Source organism: Megalops cyprinoides, chromosome 1, assembly GCF_013368585.1.
Source record: "Megalops cyprinoides isolate fMegCyp1 chromosome 1, fMegCyp1.pri, whole genome shotgun sequence".
NCBI classification, from domain to species: Eukaryota; Metazoa; Chordata; class Actinopteri; order Elopiformes; family Megalopidae; genus Megalops; species Megalops cyprinoides.
Window position 1 is genome coordinate 66,475,268 of NC_050583.1, and position 16,309 is coordinate 66,491,576.

General features: G+C 47.0%; 1 protein-coding gene across 2 annotated transcripts in view; it reads right to left on the reverse strand.

Annotated features, from left to right (window-relative positions):
- Positions 1 to 5,491: 5,491 nt before the first annotated feature.
- The window catches only part of LOC118780262 (serum response factor-like), a 42,834-nt gene continuing 32,016 nt past the window's right edge, over positions 5,492 to 16,309 (reverse strand). The window contains exons 3-8 of one of the 2 annotated variants that reach the window (XM_036532675.1): positions 15,399 to 15,648; positions 11,249 to 11,422; positions 8,559 to 8,672; positions 6,732 to 6,923; positions 6,288 to 6,364; positions 5,492 to 5,907 (exon numbers count right to left, since the gene is read on the reverse strand). In XM_036532675.1, the coding sequence (XP_036388568.1) occupies positions 5,812 to 5,907; positions 6,288 to 6,364; positions 6,732 to 6,923; positions 8,559 to 8,672; positions 11,249 to 11,422; positions 15,399 to 15,648 (903 nt within the window). In that variant the 3' untranslated portion in view covers positions 5,492 to 5,811. The remainder of the gene's footprint in view (positions 5,908 to 6,287; positions 6,365 to 6,731; positions 6,924 to 8,558; positions 8,673 to 11,248; positions 11,423 to 15,398; positions 15,649 to 16,309) is intronic. The other variant, XM_036532683.1, reaches the window with a different exon arrangement.

Here is a 16,309-nt window from a genome sequence, read left to right on the forward strand (position 1 = left end):
GGATGTAAATATGTATTGTAATTTTATATGGTTTCCATGTTTCTTTCCATGCTGTGTTTATTAAAATATTTTTAACCTTCTTTGTAAGTGGCTCTTTATTGATCTTCCATGGCTGAGCATATTTGCGTTGCTCATCTCTCCATATACAGTAGATAATAAAGTAATATAACATTGACTATTTACACAGTGGACACCCTTATCCAGACTGACTTGCATATCATCATATCGTATCTATCATTTCATATAGCTGAGTATCTACAGAAAAAATGGGGATTGCTTGCTCAAGGGTCAACAGCCTGGGAACCAGCAAGCTTTTGGGAAAAAAAAATCCTTGATACCACTAGGTCATCTTGAGCAGTGTTTGATCATGTTATAGGGAATTCTAAGGGTTCTAGAATACCTTTTAAAATGTAACCTGCCAACCAGCTACCAGATATATGAGAGGAATGCAGTTTCCTAGGCTTAAATTAGCCTGTGTTAAATGAAAGTTTAGCAACCTTCACACAAGTTGGGGTAATGCATATTTCACAACCATCTGTCTGCTCACCTACATTACACACATTAAGAATAGGTCTAGCTCACGAGAATTTATAGGCTGCCTTGGCATTTCAAGACATGTTTACAGTACTGTGCTTATATTAATTAAGTATTATGTGAACTATAAATAACCAGTAGTTAAGCAATCTGGAGGGAGTCAACAGCAAAGTGGGTTTACAGATCGCCTGAGCCAGAAATAAAATTGAATTGTGGTATCTGACAGCAAACTTCAATCCAGTAACGAGAAGGCAGTGCTACTGAAATCACTGCTATAAACACAACCATCATATGATGACAATCAAATCCACCGGACATAATCATAACGTAGAGGTCACTTGAATTTGCATCTAGTAGGTGGATAGGTTGGATAAAGACAGAACTTGCAAATTCAAACAGGCCCTTTAATTAGCTTGATTGGCTCCCGTGTAGCTCAGGGCTGAAGGCGCTTTCCTTGAGCGCAAGCTGAGCTCTCTGGCCCACGTTCGATCCCAGCTGTGTCATCAGCCGTTTGTGACTGGAAGCTCGCAGCCGCGGAATAGTGATGGGTAGGCCAGCCAGCATTCCCTTGTGTCATCGCTTTCAGGCACCCCGGGAGTTGCTCCTCAGCCGAGCGGCGCCTTTCCCCCCAATGAGCAGCCACCGCTGTACTGCACCCTGCGACTTGTAGTGCAAAAAATAGCCACTGGCAGCATGTGAGTGCATCATAGGATTGCATTCATCCCCACTCAGCACCCCTGTGCAAATGCAAAGGTGTTCACGGCGAGGCAAGCCTAGTATCCAACTGGCCATTCAAAAACAGGGTTGCGCAAAAGTGGAAAAAGGATAAGAACTGAGAAGCTTGACTGACTTTACGACACTTTGGTTTGCTGAGGTAAATGGCCTGTTTGACTAACATGTCTTTTCGATTTACAGCGCATAATCTAATGCTTTGTGAATTGCTCCTGTGAACTTTAATATTAGCTTTCTTATTTTAAGCACACAATAAGCAGTCATTGTAATCACAGTTTTAGTTCTTTGAAAATAGGTTGTAGAGTAATACACCTGACATGGCATATTTTCCACAGAGAAAAGAGATTAGAAGTCAGTACATCAGTCTTGATTCAGCCGTTTTCATATGAAGATGCATACTGAATCAACACAATAACTGACAACTTATTTAAAATGTTAACTATCTTATATAGAATATGGCAGCATTATCAGGAATTTATAAAAAACAAAAATAACATGAAGTCAGAATGCAAACACACTGCATCTCTAAATGCATCAGCGAAAGGGTAGCCGATCACAAAATCTCCATTCTTCATAAATTCTGGCTTATGTGAAAGCAGATGTTTAAACCACTTACTTTATGAACCAAAGAATCCCCAAATCTCAAATTTACATCCAAACAGCCATTCTATAATCATCCACAGCTGAAAACTAAAATTGCATCATGGGGCAAAAGGGACAAATAAGCCTTTTGGCCAACTTCACAAATGATACATTTATTGAAGGGTTTTGTATTTTTATTACAAAAGAAAGCTCTGTACAGAGTCGTGTTACATACATGAACTCCTCAGACAAACTCTGGAAGTCAATAAAAACTGAAGTAAAACAAAATATCCGCTGCTATTTTTGCCACATACAGTACATCTGTTGAACATTCTATGTCTTTTAGTTCAGTTCATTATAAATTGTCAAGGTTTATGCTGTCTGCTTAGCATTTGGGGGGGGGGGGTATAGTAACTTATGAATGAATGTATGTGCCATCACTTCTCACATGTAAAAAGGGAAAAAAAAATCACTTAATCTTACACTTATGGTGAAAACCCCACCTTAGCAATTTTAACTACTTTTCAAGAAATTAAAATTAAAATTGGTACATGCTCTTTATGCTTACACTTCGTGTACAGCACCTCTATAGTGTACAGGTCAGAATAAACCATAATGAAACAGAAAGGGGAAACCATTTAAAGCAGTGAAGCCTAAACCTTGACTCTCTCAGCCAGAGGAAGGGGAGAGGCAGAACAGAAAACAGAAAGTGTTCCCTACACTAATCCAATCACGTCAAAACAGCTGCAAAAAAGGATTAACACACGTGCACATGTACGTGCACGCACAGACACACACACACACAGACACACACACACACACAAATATGTCTACAATGCCCCACCTCCCCACCAGAAACATAAATACTGAATGAAATGTTTATAAAAATATTTTTCTTTAACATCATTTAATTTCAAGGCTCTTCTTGTGGCTGGGTTTCCAGGCCACAAAACTACCTTACAGACATTTGTAAATGAATGTAATTTTCTTCTGGGTACTAGACCTGAAGTTGAATCACAAGAGGCATTGACCAGCAGAAAGGAAATGGCGCCACCTGCCTGTCAGGATGCAGATGCCACCCTTGTGGCCTCACTTTGCCATTACTCAGTCAGGTAGCTGTTGGAACACTGACCTGGGACAACACATTCAGATTCAGTGCTTGCATTACAAACCACTCTTTTGCTCCCTACTTCCTCAGGCCACACTGATCTGAGTTCAGCACTCTGCGAGTGGGACACCACGCGCCTGCCGAGCTCAGGCTGCACCTTAGCACTGCCAAGGAATTAGGGAGTGGTTTGGAATGCATCCAGTGTGGGGTGTTGGAGGAGGAACACGACCATTTCTCCGTGGTCCATTACAGTAACGCGCAACCAAACCTTAGTGTTAAACGCCATCTGTGCTTCCAGCCTCTCCTCACTGAAACCATTAGCTTGATAGTCTAAAGCATTGTACAAGCGCGCAGTCAAATGTAACTTCTAAACGTGACAGCTGACTTCACAGCGGGTCTAAAACGCTGGGCTGATTTGTACAGTTCAACAATCTTGCTTCCCTGTTATCAACATTTGATACTTTTAAGGCAGAAGCGAACGAATATACGCAGAGTCAATATTTGAGAAAACGCACATCGCCAAATTCCCTGTTAACCGGCTAATTCATTAAAACCCAAGTCTTAGTCCTCTTTATGAGAAAGTTGCAGGCACACGTAAGAGGATAAAAGGCCTCTTGAAGAGTGAATCTACAAAGTTAGAAATAAGAAAAAAAATAATCAAAGGATATGGAGATGACATGTCAGAATGTCAAAACGCGGAACCAAATTCTTACGAGAAGAGCGATTCTCTTTCTGTTCGGTCTCTCCGGTTGCGCTAGTCAACTGTATCCAGATCACGGACGCCTTCTCGTGCTTCAGCCCGGCTCGCTCTGTCGATGATCCCCACGCAGCGTCGGGCAGCGTCGGGCGAGGGCTTCCTCGAGCGGCAGGCTACAGATCCGGGTCTGAGCCCCAGGGCATCTGCGTTCCGGTAGGGGAGGTAGACAGAACCGGGCAGAGGTAGTATGCAAGGTGCTGGGCATGGGCACGGTTTACCGCCGTCCTTCGAGGCGGGCGAAGAGAACATTTCCGCACAGCTGCTTCGGTTCGGCTGTATGGCAGACACAAACTTGGCCTGTCGCACCCTTGTATCACCTTCCCAGCGTCTGTACCGTCACACCGCTGCAGTTTGTTCGATGAGGGATGCGCAAGGTTTAGACTTCAGTTTGTCGATATGCTGACACCCTTTGGGTCCATAACCAAGCTCTGAGCCTCTTCTCAATTACTTAAAGCAACGAAAAAAAGTGTAGACAAAAAGGCAGGCGATTTCTAACAGTCCCTTCTCAGTAGGATGCTTGTGCCTGAAGATGGGAGTGATGGGGGCAGAAGTTGCCAGGGTGCAAGACAGTCCGATGACTGCATGTGACGCATCATTCTACTAATACAAATGAAGTGTTGAGGAGCCTTCGGCTTCCCTCCTATCAGCTGAGTCTATCACTCTGTCAGTCCGCTCTGACAAGTAGCCAGAGACAAAGAGTTTGAGGAGAAGAAGGGCGCTGACCTTAGCCTGTCCACAGGCCACAGTACTATACACTTACAGCAGTGCATACGTTGTAGACCAGAAAATGATGTCAGTTAAACCTCCTTTTGGATTTTAGGGTTTAGGGAGTTCAATACTTTCCAAACTCGCTCTGCAATTCCTAATCACACCCAGACAGAAAGTTGATATGCAGGTCTAGACACTCCCGTTCAACTTGATTCAACTGTCACTGCAGCCCACACGCGAGTTGAGCCCTTGTGCTTGTTAGGGACAGAAATGGAGTTGTATGGGACACACACACACACACACACACACACACACACACACACAAGTATTCGCCTTTCTCGTCCCTCACATATTTAAGAACATTCACACACAAGTATGGGAGGACACACTCACATCAAACAGCCATAAATACAAAGACATATCCTTTAATCTGAAACCACCGGTCGCGCGAGCGCGTTAAGACCGAGGGTTTCGATCAGCTGGTGAACAAATCCAGCACCACGCCGGCCTCCAGCTCATTTCTTCAATAACAGAAGGGGTCTCGGGTTGCCGAGCCCCGATCTGCAGGAGACAGGATGCCGTCCACGCTACTTCAGTTAGTCACCGTGTCAGGCGGTACAGGAGCGCACCGGTGCAGAGGAAATGACAGGCATTAATAATGCAATCTTTGATAAACAGGCAGGGTGGAGATAACCTGCTTGTGTCATCAGCGCACACACACCGGAACGCCAACACTCTCTCAGCTCATCGGGGAGTCTGACAAGCAGTATTTTGGCACAAGTATTTGTCAAAATGGAGTAAAACAACAAGAGCATCTCTTACCTGGAGAATGTCCAAGCACTTCCCCATCAACGTATACATACTAATATTACATGTGTTTTACATTAATTTGCATACATAATGCCTATATTATCCATTTCTGTAATCACTTACATATACATACAAAACAAAGATTAAAAAAAAAAAAACAGCCACATGCCATTGCACAAACAGGCTTAAAATATGAATATATCTCAATTAAAAAAAAAAAATAATAATATGTACATTTCCACATCTCCTTGGTTCCCCTCCTCCCCATGTAGACTCATATGCACACGTACACACACATACACACGCGCACACACAAATGAATGTCTCTTTGGCTGAACTGTGAAGCTGGGGCACCTGCAGTGTATGCGTATCGCAAGAAATGTCGCAATTTAAAAAAAAAAAAAAAAAAAACAGACATACTGCAGACCAAAAAGACGTAGACAACGCCTCCTTCCCCTTCCTATGCCCCGATCCTTCCCAGCGTATGTAGAAAAGGCTGTGAAAAAGGCATCAATAAATAGTGGTGGCAGTCTCTTGTGTCTGTGGCATCCGAATCGCTCGCACCGGCCCGGGGGGGGGGTCAGTCGTTCTTCGCGTTGTGGGGGGCGTCCAAGTTGACCACCTGCAGCTCTGTCAGGTTACTGCTGCTGCCGCTGGACTGCTGACCGATCACCATCTGCGGGGGGGGGGAGAGAGTGGTGAGCAACATGGCAAACGGGAAGCGGCAAACCTTCCTCACGCAGCGATCTTCGCGCTACGCGCAGACCGCTAAACAGGTTTTCCCATTGCAGTTACTGTGTGGCAGCTACTTCTTAAGCAGTATTTTCTATGATGGGAAACCACGACGCCGACGAGAGAATGGCTGGTGGTAAAGGAGACTGGTATACCGAGCCAACTCCGAATGCCAGGAGACACTTAAACTCTCCCCGATATCAAATGTAATAAGAAAAACAGCGGCACTGCAATTCTTAATGAAGCCCTGTGATTTTTGTCGGCCTGCTGGAGTACAGAGGTGAAACTGAGAGTTTGGATTGGAGCACGGAGACGGTTGCGTACGGGGTGCAGCTGCACTGCGGAGACGGGGATCTGCACCGTGCCGGGGGGCCCCGTGAGGAACACCTGAGGGACCGCACCTGCAAGAGGGAGCACAGCGCATGCATCACTCCGGCTGCCCAGGATTACCACTCACCGCAAAAGACCACGCCGTGGGACGCCACCTACTCACCCGCTAAACCTTCCACTGAAACGCACATAGCTCTATAAAGTTTCATTATTTCGCTTGTGTTGAAGGAAATAAACAACACATTTTGCTGCTTTGTTAAAGACTCAATTTTTCCTGTCTACACAATGTTTAGCCTTTACAGCTAGGTTTAAAATGCAACCACTTATTGTGCAAAGGGAAAAGTACAACTGATTTACAGCTAACTGGTTGTCCCTGCCCACTCGGCTGTCATTTTCCTATTGGCCCGCTGTGGGGAGGCCGCTCAGCAATTGGCTCACCCGTGTCCTGGCCTGGCGCATGGGAGACCTGCATGGCGGGGGGTGCTTGCGTGAAGGCGTTGAGCACGGCCAAGCCCCCGTCGGCCAGAGTGGGGGTGGAGGCGTACATCACCGCGTGGGGGCTGGGGTACATCATGTGACCCGCCATGGAGGTGGGCACCGAGGAGGTGACGATGGTGGCCGGGACGCTCACTACAGCCGGAGAAGGGAGGAGGATGAGTCACTCTTCACACCAACCGCAGCGGCTTAATCCTTCATTATTCATACCGTTACAGTGCAACATACTCAATGTTTACTTCAGCTGAGCCAATTTCCATTTCTCCTCTCAGTCTTCCCTCTCTAATGCAAAGACTTCCCAAAACAAAGTTTATAAAGGGGCGGACATCAAAGCTCTCCATTTTGGCCGAGAATCCTTTCAGGCAATGGTATTTCAGTGCTGCAAGTGGGACTTTTAACAAAGACCTACAACACAAGACTCTGTGGGACTAAAGGAAAAAGGAAAGCTCATCTTCTTGGAGTAAGGTTGATGCATCCCCACTGCTCTCTAGATGGCGCTCTGGCACCTGTGGAAGCTGGAAGATCGGCCTTTTCTGTGCTGTGGAGCATATGCTGTACTGACCTCCACCAGACTGGCCCTGCTAATGGAATTCGGTAGGAGAGGAATTCAGTGATGCCGTATGAGCGTGTTTAATGGCTCAGAAGAGTGCTTCCCAGCTATGGTCACTTGTCTGAAATCCTTATCACCATGACCTTCCAAACAGAGACAGGAAATCTGTCACACCCCAGCATGACATCACCAGTTCCCACCATCTCTTTGTGGACGAGCATATCGCCTAATGCTCTCCTTTCCGTGGTACTCACACAACAGTACACACCTGGATCACATGGGTCAATGTAAGTCTTTTAAAAATTGATTTAGCCAAAGAATCAGTCTTACAAGCTTCCTGTAACTGCTGGAAACTTTGAAAATACTAGTTTGAACATGTCAATGTCACAAATGTAATTATTCATAAAACTGTCCTAATGTCAGCAATGTGATTTAATATACTTTTGGAATGGTACACCTCAAGAGAAAATGTACTTAAATCAGCATATTTCATAGATTTAGTTCGAATGCACGTGCCTGTGTATCAGTGCAACGCTGGGCTCCGCGGCAGCTGTGTTTAACGAAGATTGTGACGGAGGTGTGAAAAGAGTAGGCTACGCCATTCCATGGAGGAGTGTGTGTGAAGCCTTCAGGTGCAGAGCAGTGGAGTGGAGTGCTTTAAGGTGTATGTCGTGTGTGGCAGCGGTACGTGTGTGTGTATGTCAACAGCGAGTGCTCCTGTGTCAGCCATGATTGCACCTCACAGGACTGCACTGTCTGTCTGGCAGCATACACTGTGTGTGTGTGTGTGTGTGTGTGTGTGTGTGTGTGTGTGTGTGTGTGTGTGTGTGTGTGAGTGTGTGAGTGTGTGTCTGTGTGTGTGTGTGTGTGTGTGTGTGTGTGTGTGTGTGTGTGTGCGCGTGCATGTGTGAAAGGGACAATTAACATCTGTTCAGTAAAAGGCCAGTGCCCACACCAGGGGTCTGTAACTCCAGTCCGAGAGATCTGCTTTGTTCAGGATTATCTTTCCATTAGCAGCTGATTAACAGTTGACCCTGAGGTCACTATCCCAACAAGGTATAACAAAAATAAACACCATTATACTATAATGCTAAAGAACAAAATAGCCTCTTGGGCATAGAATATGCCCAGGAAGCACAGCAACCTTTTTTATTGGAGTGAAACACCGCCCCTGGGAGCCCATGCCAGCCTATGGGAGTACGGCAGTGCGGTACAGTCACCTGTGGAGCTGGTGGAGGCCTGGGAGATCTCTGGGCTGTCGCTGGTGTTGACGGAACTTGGCTGTGTGGTAGGGTGCACCTGGATGGCCTGCAGCTGCTGGGCCATGCCTCCCCCTGAGAGGGAGACAGAGAGAGAGAGAGAGAGAGAGAGAGACAGAGAGACAGAGAGAGAGAGAGAGAGAAAGAGAGACAGAGAGAGAGAGAGAGAGAGAGAGACAGAGAGAGAGAGAGAGAGAGAGAGAGAGACAGAGAGACAGAGAGAGAGAGAGAGAGAAAGAGAGACAGAGAGAGAGAGAGAGAGAGAGGAGAAAGAGAGAGAGAGAGAGAGAGAGAGAGACAGAGAGAGAGAGAGAGAGAAAGAGAGAGAGAGAGAGAGAGAGAGAGAGACCAGTGTGACTCCTCAGTCAGACAGAGCCAAAGGCGCTTTATTCACCATAAACAGGTTAACATGTGCCTGTCCCATGTAGAAGCAGCTGTCTCAAAGCAGCTTCATTTGCTGTCCGAATGATCCTTTTCCACCGTACAATAGTTCATTTAAGTAAGCGGCAAATGATCGTCATCACTGATTTGTTGTTTAATGAACAGAAATAAATTCCTATGAAATCCTCTATATTTCTGTTACTACAAACACCATTTTTACTACACCTCTACTTCACGAAAGGCTAACAGCAGACACCTACTTGTCAAGATGTGTCACACCGGGATTAGTGCTCAACAAACTAATCAGCATCCGGTACGCACATTCAAGACCAGGATGGAGAGAGCGTTCAGTTGGGTCATTCACAGGATGAAAGCCAAGTCAACATCATGACCAATGATGACAAACATTACTGATTTAGGGTTCACAGTTTTTTTCCCCCCCAAGTACCCGTATAATTAGCGTTGTGGATTTTTCATTCTTTCTTTTGTGCTGGCAGCTCCGGTTCTAGATTACATGCCACAGCCTGCTAGGTTGGAGCAGTGAGGGCTAGTCACCACTATGTGCCGGTCAGTATACTCTGCAGTGTCTGCAATCCGGTAAGACTTGTCTGGGTCAATGCATCCATTTCAATCATAAGTGATGAAATTAGACTGTCAAACAGCTTTCCCAGTTCACAGTTTCAATTCAGTTTTGCTTGGGCAGCACTGTACTGACAAATCAATTACTACACAGTGAGGGGGGTAAGAGTTAAGTGGAGTATTTTAACAGGTGTACAAAAAAAGGATACTGATTTGATTACACGCTTATCGGTGCTTAAAGTGGAACTCTCATGGATGTGTAAAATGATTCCTTTAGTGCCGGGAAAAACACAGCGCGTACCGCACCAGCTCACAGCCCAGATGACATCACTGGGTCATTAGCACGACATCCGCAACCTTGTTTGACAGGAAGCCAAGAGCAGCTACCCCATATCAACAGCCAGCATGTGTCTGATGAGAGAGAGGTAACTTGGCAAACTAGCTTCCGCACAAGAGAGCGTACCTTGCAGAAGAACTACAGGTGTGGTTCACTCGTGTTACCTATTTATAATCTTGTTACACCTGGAATTCAAAAATTCTCAGTATCAAACAACGGTATTGTTCCTGTACAAGTACATTAGCCAGCTATTTCTGCCCTACTGAAAATATATTCTTATCCCTACTGAAAATATATTCTTCCTTTGAGGGCAGCTGTACTATAGAAAGGCAGCTAGTTTGCTGAACGTTGAACAGCTATGCTTCTTGTAACCAGCATTAGTAAGATAAGATAGTCAAAAGATTTGCCAAAACAAGCAAAAATATGGCATGGTACCCAGCAACCAGTTACTGGCAAGGTTTTTTTTCAAGATTACAAATTAAAAGGATACGTTGTAACTGTTAGTCTGCTAGCAAACACTGTCCAAATAATACTAATTGATCTTGTCTCAAATAGAAGTTTCTCTACTTCACTATCAATGAAAAATACTGAAAGTCACCATGTCATTTCCCCAGCCAGGGGTGGAAATAAGGACAGGACAGACACAAGTACAGGTATCCACTTTGTCAAACAACTGACAAACAGCTGTGTGCGAGTAAGGACAGCTTCGTAGAAAGTAGGCTAACCATCCAGCAATACAATGTGGTATATTGTACTTGCTCTCCTATGGCTAAGGATGGCCTCTTCTGACCATGGGAATTCTCATTCCATGTCGTGTAGTGTCTAATTCATGTCCATGACCTGGCTAAAACAAGTGATAAACATCACATATACATATTTGTCCCAGCTGTAAGCATGGACTAAGTATAGGTCATGTGTCTGTACTTTTTACGATGGTACGCACACAACTGTGGCTGGGGTGGCCTATCAGACTGCACTGCACTACACACACACACACACACACACACACACGCAAGCGTACAGGCACACACCCACAGGCACACGCGCACACGCGCGCACGCACGCACACACACACGCGCACACAGGCGCACACAGGCACGCTACCAACACTCAGTTGCTCCCTCCTGCCTCCCCTAATACTAAACACCTTCCTGTGTGAGCTTCACTGCTTCTCTCTACCCTGACCCCCCCCCCCCACCTCAGGGCCCTGACCCCATCCCCTACCAAAAAACTATCCTGCACTGTCTCCTCTCCCGTACTCTCCCTTCCCCCCCAGATGCACCCCTTCCACTCTCCCTCCATTCAAACAGCGCCCCCCCAATCCCGCCCCGCCCCCACCCCCGGGGCCACTGACCTGTGAGGGAGACGGCGGCGGGGAGGCGGAAGACGGCCTGTTGCTGGGCCTGCTGCTGGGCCTGCTGCTGTGTGGGCGTGGTGCTCTGGGCCTGCTGCGGGCCCGGGATGGCCAGCGAGTGCTGCTGCAGCTGGCCCAGCGGGATGGCGGGCGTGCCGGGCGGGAGCGGGGCGCCTGCGGGACACAGGGACACGTCACCGCTCCGCCGTCACGCGGGGCTGCCTGAGGGGGGGCCGCCCGCTCCCCGCCCTCCCCCTCCGCCCTGGCCTCCCCTCGCCGAGTTTCACCATTCGCAAGGACAGCGCCTGCGCGACCCGATATCTGACGTCAAACGTGTCAGAGGGACCCCTCTGTCCGCTAACACGGGTGTGATGCTGCACCCTTACCGTCTTTCCCTGCTGTAATCTCACCGTTTCTCTCCGCGGCGGTCTCAACACCTACTATAGTCTCGGTCTCTCTGCTGTCGTCTCAACATCTACAGCGGCGTCAGCGTCTCCGTCCGAAGCAGTCTTAACACCTACCTCAGTCTCCTTCTCCATTGTAGTGTCCGCATCTACTTCGGTGTCAGTGTCTCTCTGCCGTTATTCTCTTTGAACCTGCACGGATGTGCGTTTGCATGTAGAGGTGCAAACCTGAGCTATTTGATTCGCCTGCTAGCTCTCTCTCCCGAGGGGGTGGATTTGCAAATGAATTCTGCAGCAAGCAGAAAAGCTCAGGCCAGGAAGAGGCCCACACTCGGTGTACGGTGTGGTTAAGGTAGGTGGCGAGTTACACCTGCGGTCTTCCAATAAATGCACAGAAAATGACACGAGCACACTCTAGTGGTTCTGAGGTACCTCTGTGGCACCTTTTTGCATTTAATTTCCAACATAAATATGTTAGTGTTACAATTTTGACAATCTTTGTACTAGTTATCTATGTTTTCTGACCATTTTTGTCTGATTATTACTACAGCATTCAATAATTAATAAAACAGATAAAAGGACATGGTTTACTACACATCACTGAAGTAGCCTCCTGTTGCTGCAATTCAGCACTGGTTGTTCTGGGGCTGTAAGCTGGCCTACCCCAACCACCCTGGACCAGACACACGGAGCAGAGCACGCACAAAGCATGATTTTGGCTGCGATTTTACTTTTTTGGGGGTTTTTGGCAGACTCTCTTTTCAGCTGACAAATCAATCTGCCTTTCGCGAGCTGACCGCTTTAATCAGAAAGCGCAGCTCACGCAAGAATGACGCAATGCCAAGAGGTTTATTTGCATGTTTGGAACTGCAGACCAGTATGAAAAGTAAGTCTTGCTTGCACACCTTGGTGATAAAAAAATATATATAATTTAACCCATTTACCCCAATTGAAAAAAAAGTGAAACAACTCATTTCTTTTGCTGTTTTTCACACCTATATGACGACCTACATCAGAAGGCAACACTTCAAATGCCAAATCTGAATTTGAAACTACTCCTGTAGTCTCAGTCTACTCCCTACAGTGGACTCGGTGTCTCACCACAGTAGAGACAGCGTAGCGTCTTGCTACTATAGTCTTAGCACTTCACTACTGTGATGTCAGCATCTCGCTACCGTAGTTCCAGCATCTCTCACTTGTTTGTTCTCTCCACGAGGGTGCCAAGCCACCGCAAAATAACAGGCTTCGAATGAACCAGTCACTGAGGTTAAACAGGGATCTGTCTAACAGTAATGCGCTTATTAATATCCCTCCATCAACAGGGGTAACTCCCGGCAGCGCTTTGACTCTGTCTACGCTGACTGTTGTTCCACAGCACACTGGGGTCCACAGCAGGTTCAGTTACCCGCTTATTATTATGTGGACAGCTTTAAACAAACGGGACACAGGAATGCTGCTGGAGCCTGTTCTTGGAGTAAAGAACGGGCGTTTCTTTTTTTCTCTCTCTCCCTCTCTCTCTCTCTCTTTTTTTGGCTTGATTGTTTCCAGAGCATTAGGAGGAGGGAAAATTCGGCACGGGGTTTGTGACGCTGCAGCTGGGAACAGTTCCCATGGAACCTGGACAGAGGGGGAAGCTGGGAGTCGGACAGCACTGACCACGCTGTGGTATTAGGTCCACCTCACGATAATGCTGGGAATAAATGCGTTCATCTACCTACGCGTACAAACCGCGAAACGAAAAAAAAAAGGGGTGAGAGAAACAGTATTTCTTTTACCGAAACCCAGTTACACTTACATTAAGAGCTCCGGGAAAAACTGACGTTTTTGGGAACGAGTTTGAATATCTCATTCCATACAGTAGACAGTCACACAATAGCAAGTTAACATACATGTACTTCCTAATAAATTCCCATAGTAAAATTCAACAGTAAATTCTATCAACAAGTATAAGTTCAGGAATGCAACGAAAGCTGTAGATTAACATGTGACCAAAATGATGCCAGATTAATGAAAAGTTGCAAAGGAATATAACATACAGACAATAATATGGTTTCATGGGATTTGAGCTGGAGTGCATTTCTCTTGCTTCATAAATAAAAGTATGTACAAATGCTTTCTTTTTCAAAACTAAGACAGTGATTGTTTGAATACTGCCCTACTTCATAACCACATCACACACACCCACACACCAACTCCCACAACACATTGCTCACCAGAAAGCTTCCAATCCCAGAGAAACAAAGGCCTGTGCACGACCGTTACAGTCAGTTTTGGTTAGATCTCTTGGGAGGTACAAGGCAAAAATGCCAACCCTCAGCAGTAAGCTCAGCACTGTGTTACAACGTGAGCACCAAATGTACCCGATCTGATGCGCGGAGGTCTCGAAGGATCTAACGGAAGATCCTTGAGGTAAAACTTCAGAGCGAGCTACACCTCCACCGCGCAGCGTAAATACACTCCAATTAGCTGCGTGATGAGAGTCAATCTGCTCCTCTCTGTGATATCGATGCGTTCTTATGAGGAGCCGCGGCGTTCCTCTGAGGGGACGGCTCCCGTTTTGTATTCTTCACCTGGGCTGGAGGCCCCCGTGAAATCTGGCTCGATTATTTCAGCGCGAGCCGCAGAGCCTTCATTGAATATTCATTACTAATTACAGGCCATGCTTGGCAGCGCTTGCTGTAGCGCCCATTGTTCTGTCTTCCCAATTATTCTTCTCCCACAATGGCGGCTCAGGCCAGGAGCGCTTTTTCCACAGACTTTGCTTTCCTTCCTGTATGTTCTTCTTTGTAAAACTTACCAGCTCAGGATGATGGCAGGATATCATGCGAGGTGCATAATGGAAAACGTTACACGGCACAAACGGAGCACGATTAAAGGGGCAATCGGCCCTCTGATTTAAAAACAGGTTTTTTGTTATCCCTCAGCTGTAGAGTGCTGTGTCTTCTTCCTAATTATGCAAATTGATCACGTCGAGCCAAACTCATCTAAGGCGTGAAATGTGCAGCAATTTGGAGGCGAGTGCGCCTCGCTGCAGAACAAAAGCATGGATGCATTCTACAGTACACCCTGGCTAGCGTGCTGCGCCGCTGCGTGTGACTGGCTAAAAATGGTCTAGAAAAGACCGCCACATCCCAGCGCATCTTTTGGCAAGATACTTCCTGAAAGCCATGCCTGACACCATGTGTACCAAACAGTCCATGCGCACCAAACAGGGGTGTGTCTCAGACTGCGGGCTACTTCCTCGAGTCAGAGCCATTAATGCTCAATTCAGAGGGCCCGTTAGCATTTAGGTTATACGGGCGCACTGTTCTAATCATCTCTCCATTAACTGAAAACAAGAAACTGGCAACGTGGCACAAGGAGATTTCTGGGTAGGATTAGCAAGCGACGGCAGGAGCAGATCCTTGGTTTTATTCTTGCAAGCCGTCACAAACAGGGGAGTGAATATGAAATCGGCTGAAAAGACAGTTGGCTTGTCCAAACCAGACGTGGAACACTTCATGGCTCTACACACAGGAGACTACTGAGAGCTGTTAACTCCCCCCCCCAGAGACAGAGATGAGCTGAGGATGTCTCAGATTGATGATAGGACTACACAGTGGCTACCTCCTGCCACTTATTTCTGTTCTGAACGTGATATCCTAGTTCTGTTTCTTTCTCGTCCTTCCATGTAAAGCACCTGTGTAAAGAACAGTGTTGGAATGATGCATTACAGACGAATTCATTGCCGTTATTATCGTTACTACCTGACATGAAGGTGAAGCCGCCGGGCAGCTGCATGACGCTGCCGGACGTGCCGGCGGTCTTGAGCACGGTGCCGTTGGCGCTGGTGATGCTGTTGGTGTTGGCACAGGCGGAGACGGGCCAGCAGGTGGTCAGGGGGAAGGAGGGGCTGCTGTTGGCCTGCATGGCGGCGGTGGCGGTGGTGGCGGCTGTGGGCTGCGTGCTGGTGGTGCCGGGCAGACTGGCCACTGTGAAAGTGGGCTTCAGCATGTCCTGGAAGAAAGGGAGGCGGGGGGGGGTGGGGGGTGAGAGCCGTCGGCGGCAAGAGGACCGGGGTCTACAGTCCACATCAAGGTTCAACAACCAATTTCAATGCGACCCAAGGCCAATATTAGTGTATTAGCTGCACACAAGCACACCATAGCCATTTTAGAGGCCTGTGAAAAAGACAGAAGGCCTACAGGGAGGCTAGAAATACAATCAAGGTTTTCGCTATTCAGTTGCCAGCATTGGTTGGCATCTAACTAAGCAATGCGGGCAATTCCTCGGAGGCATGTCGCCAACCAGCCCTGCTGCACGCCGAACCTGAACAACTTGTTCCCCCTGTGCCTCAAGGGAAGAGGAGGAGACCGGCAGCACTCTAGCGGTTTGTTTGTTTGTGTGTGTGTGTGTGTGTGTGTGTGTGTGTGTGTGTGTGTGTGTGTGTCACTGGAATCTCTGCCATTGTCACTCTAGAACAGGTGCTCCCCAAGGTGAGAAGGCAGTCTATTTAGAGTGTCACAGCAGCTGTAGAAGACCGGAGTGATGTGTGCATTTCTGTATATAACGTTACTAATATTAGTCAATGGCTTCCATAGGAAAATCTGACATGGCTGGAGCCACTCATGTTAGACCCCTGGAAAAAAGAAAAAAAGGAAAAAGGGCCTGATCTAGC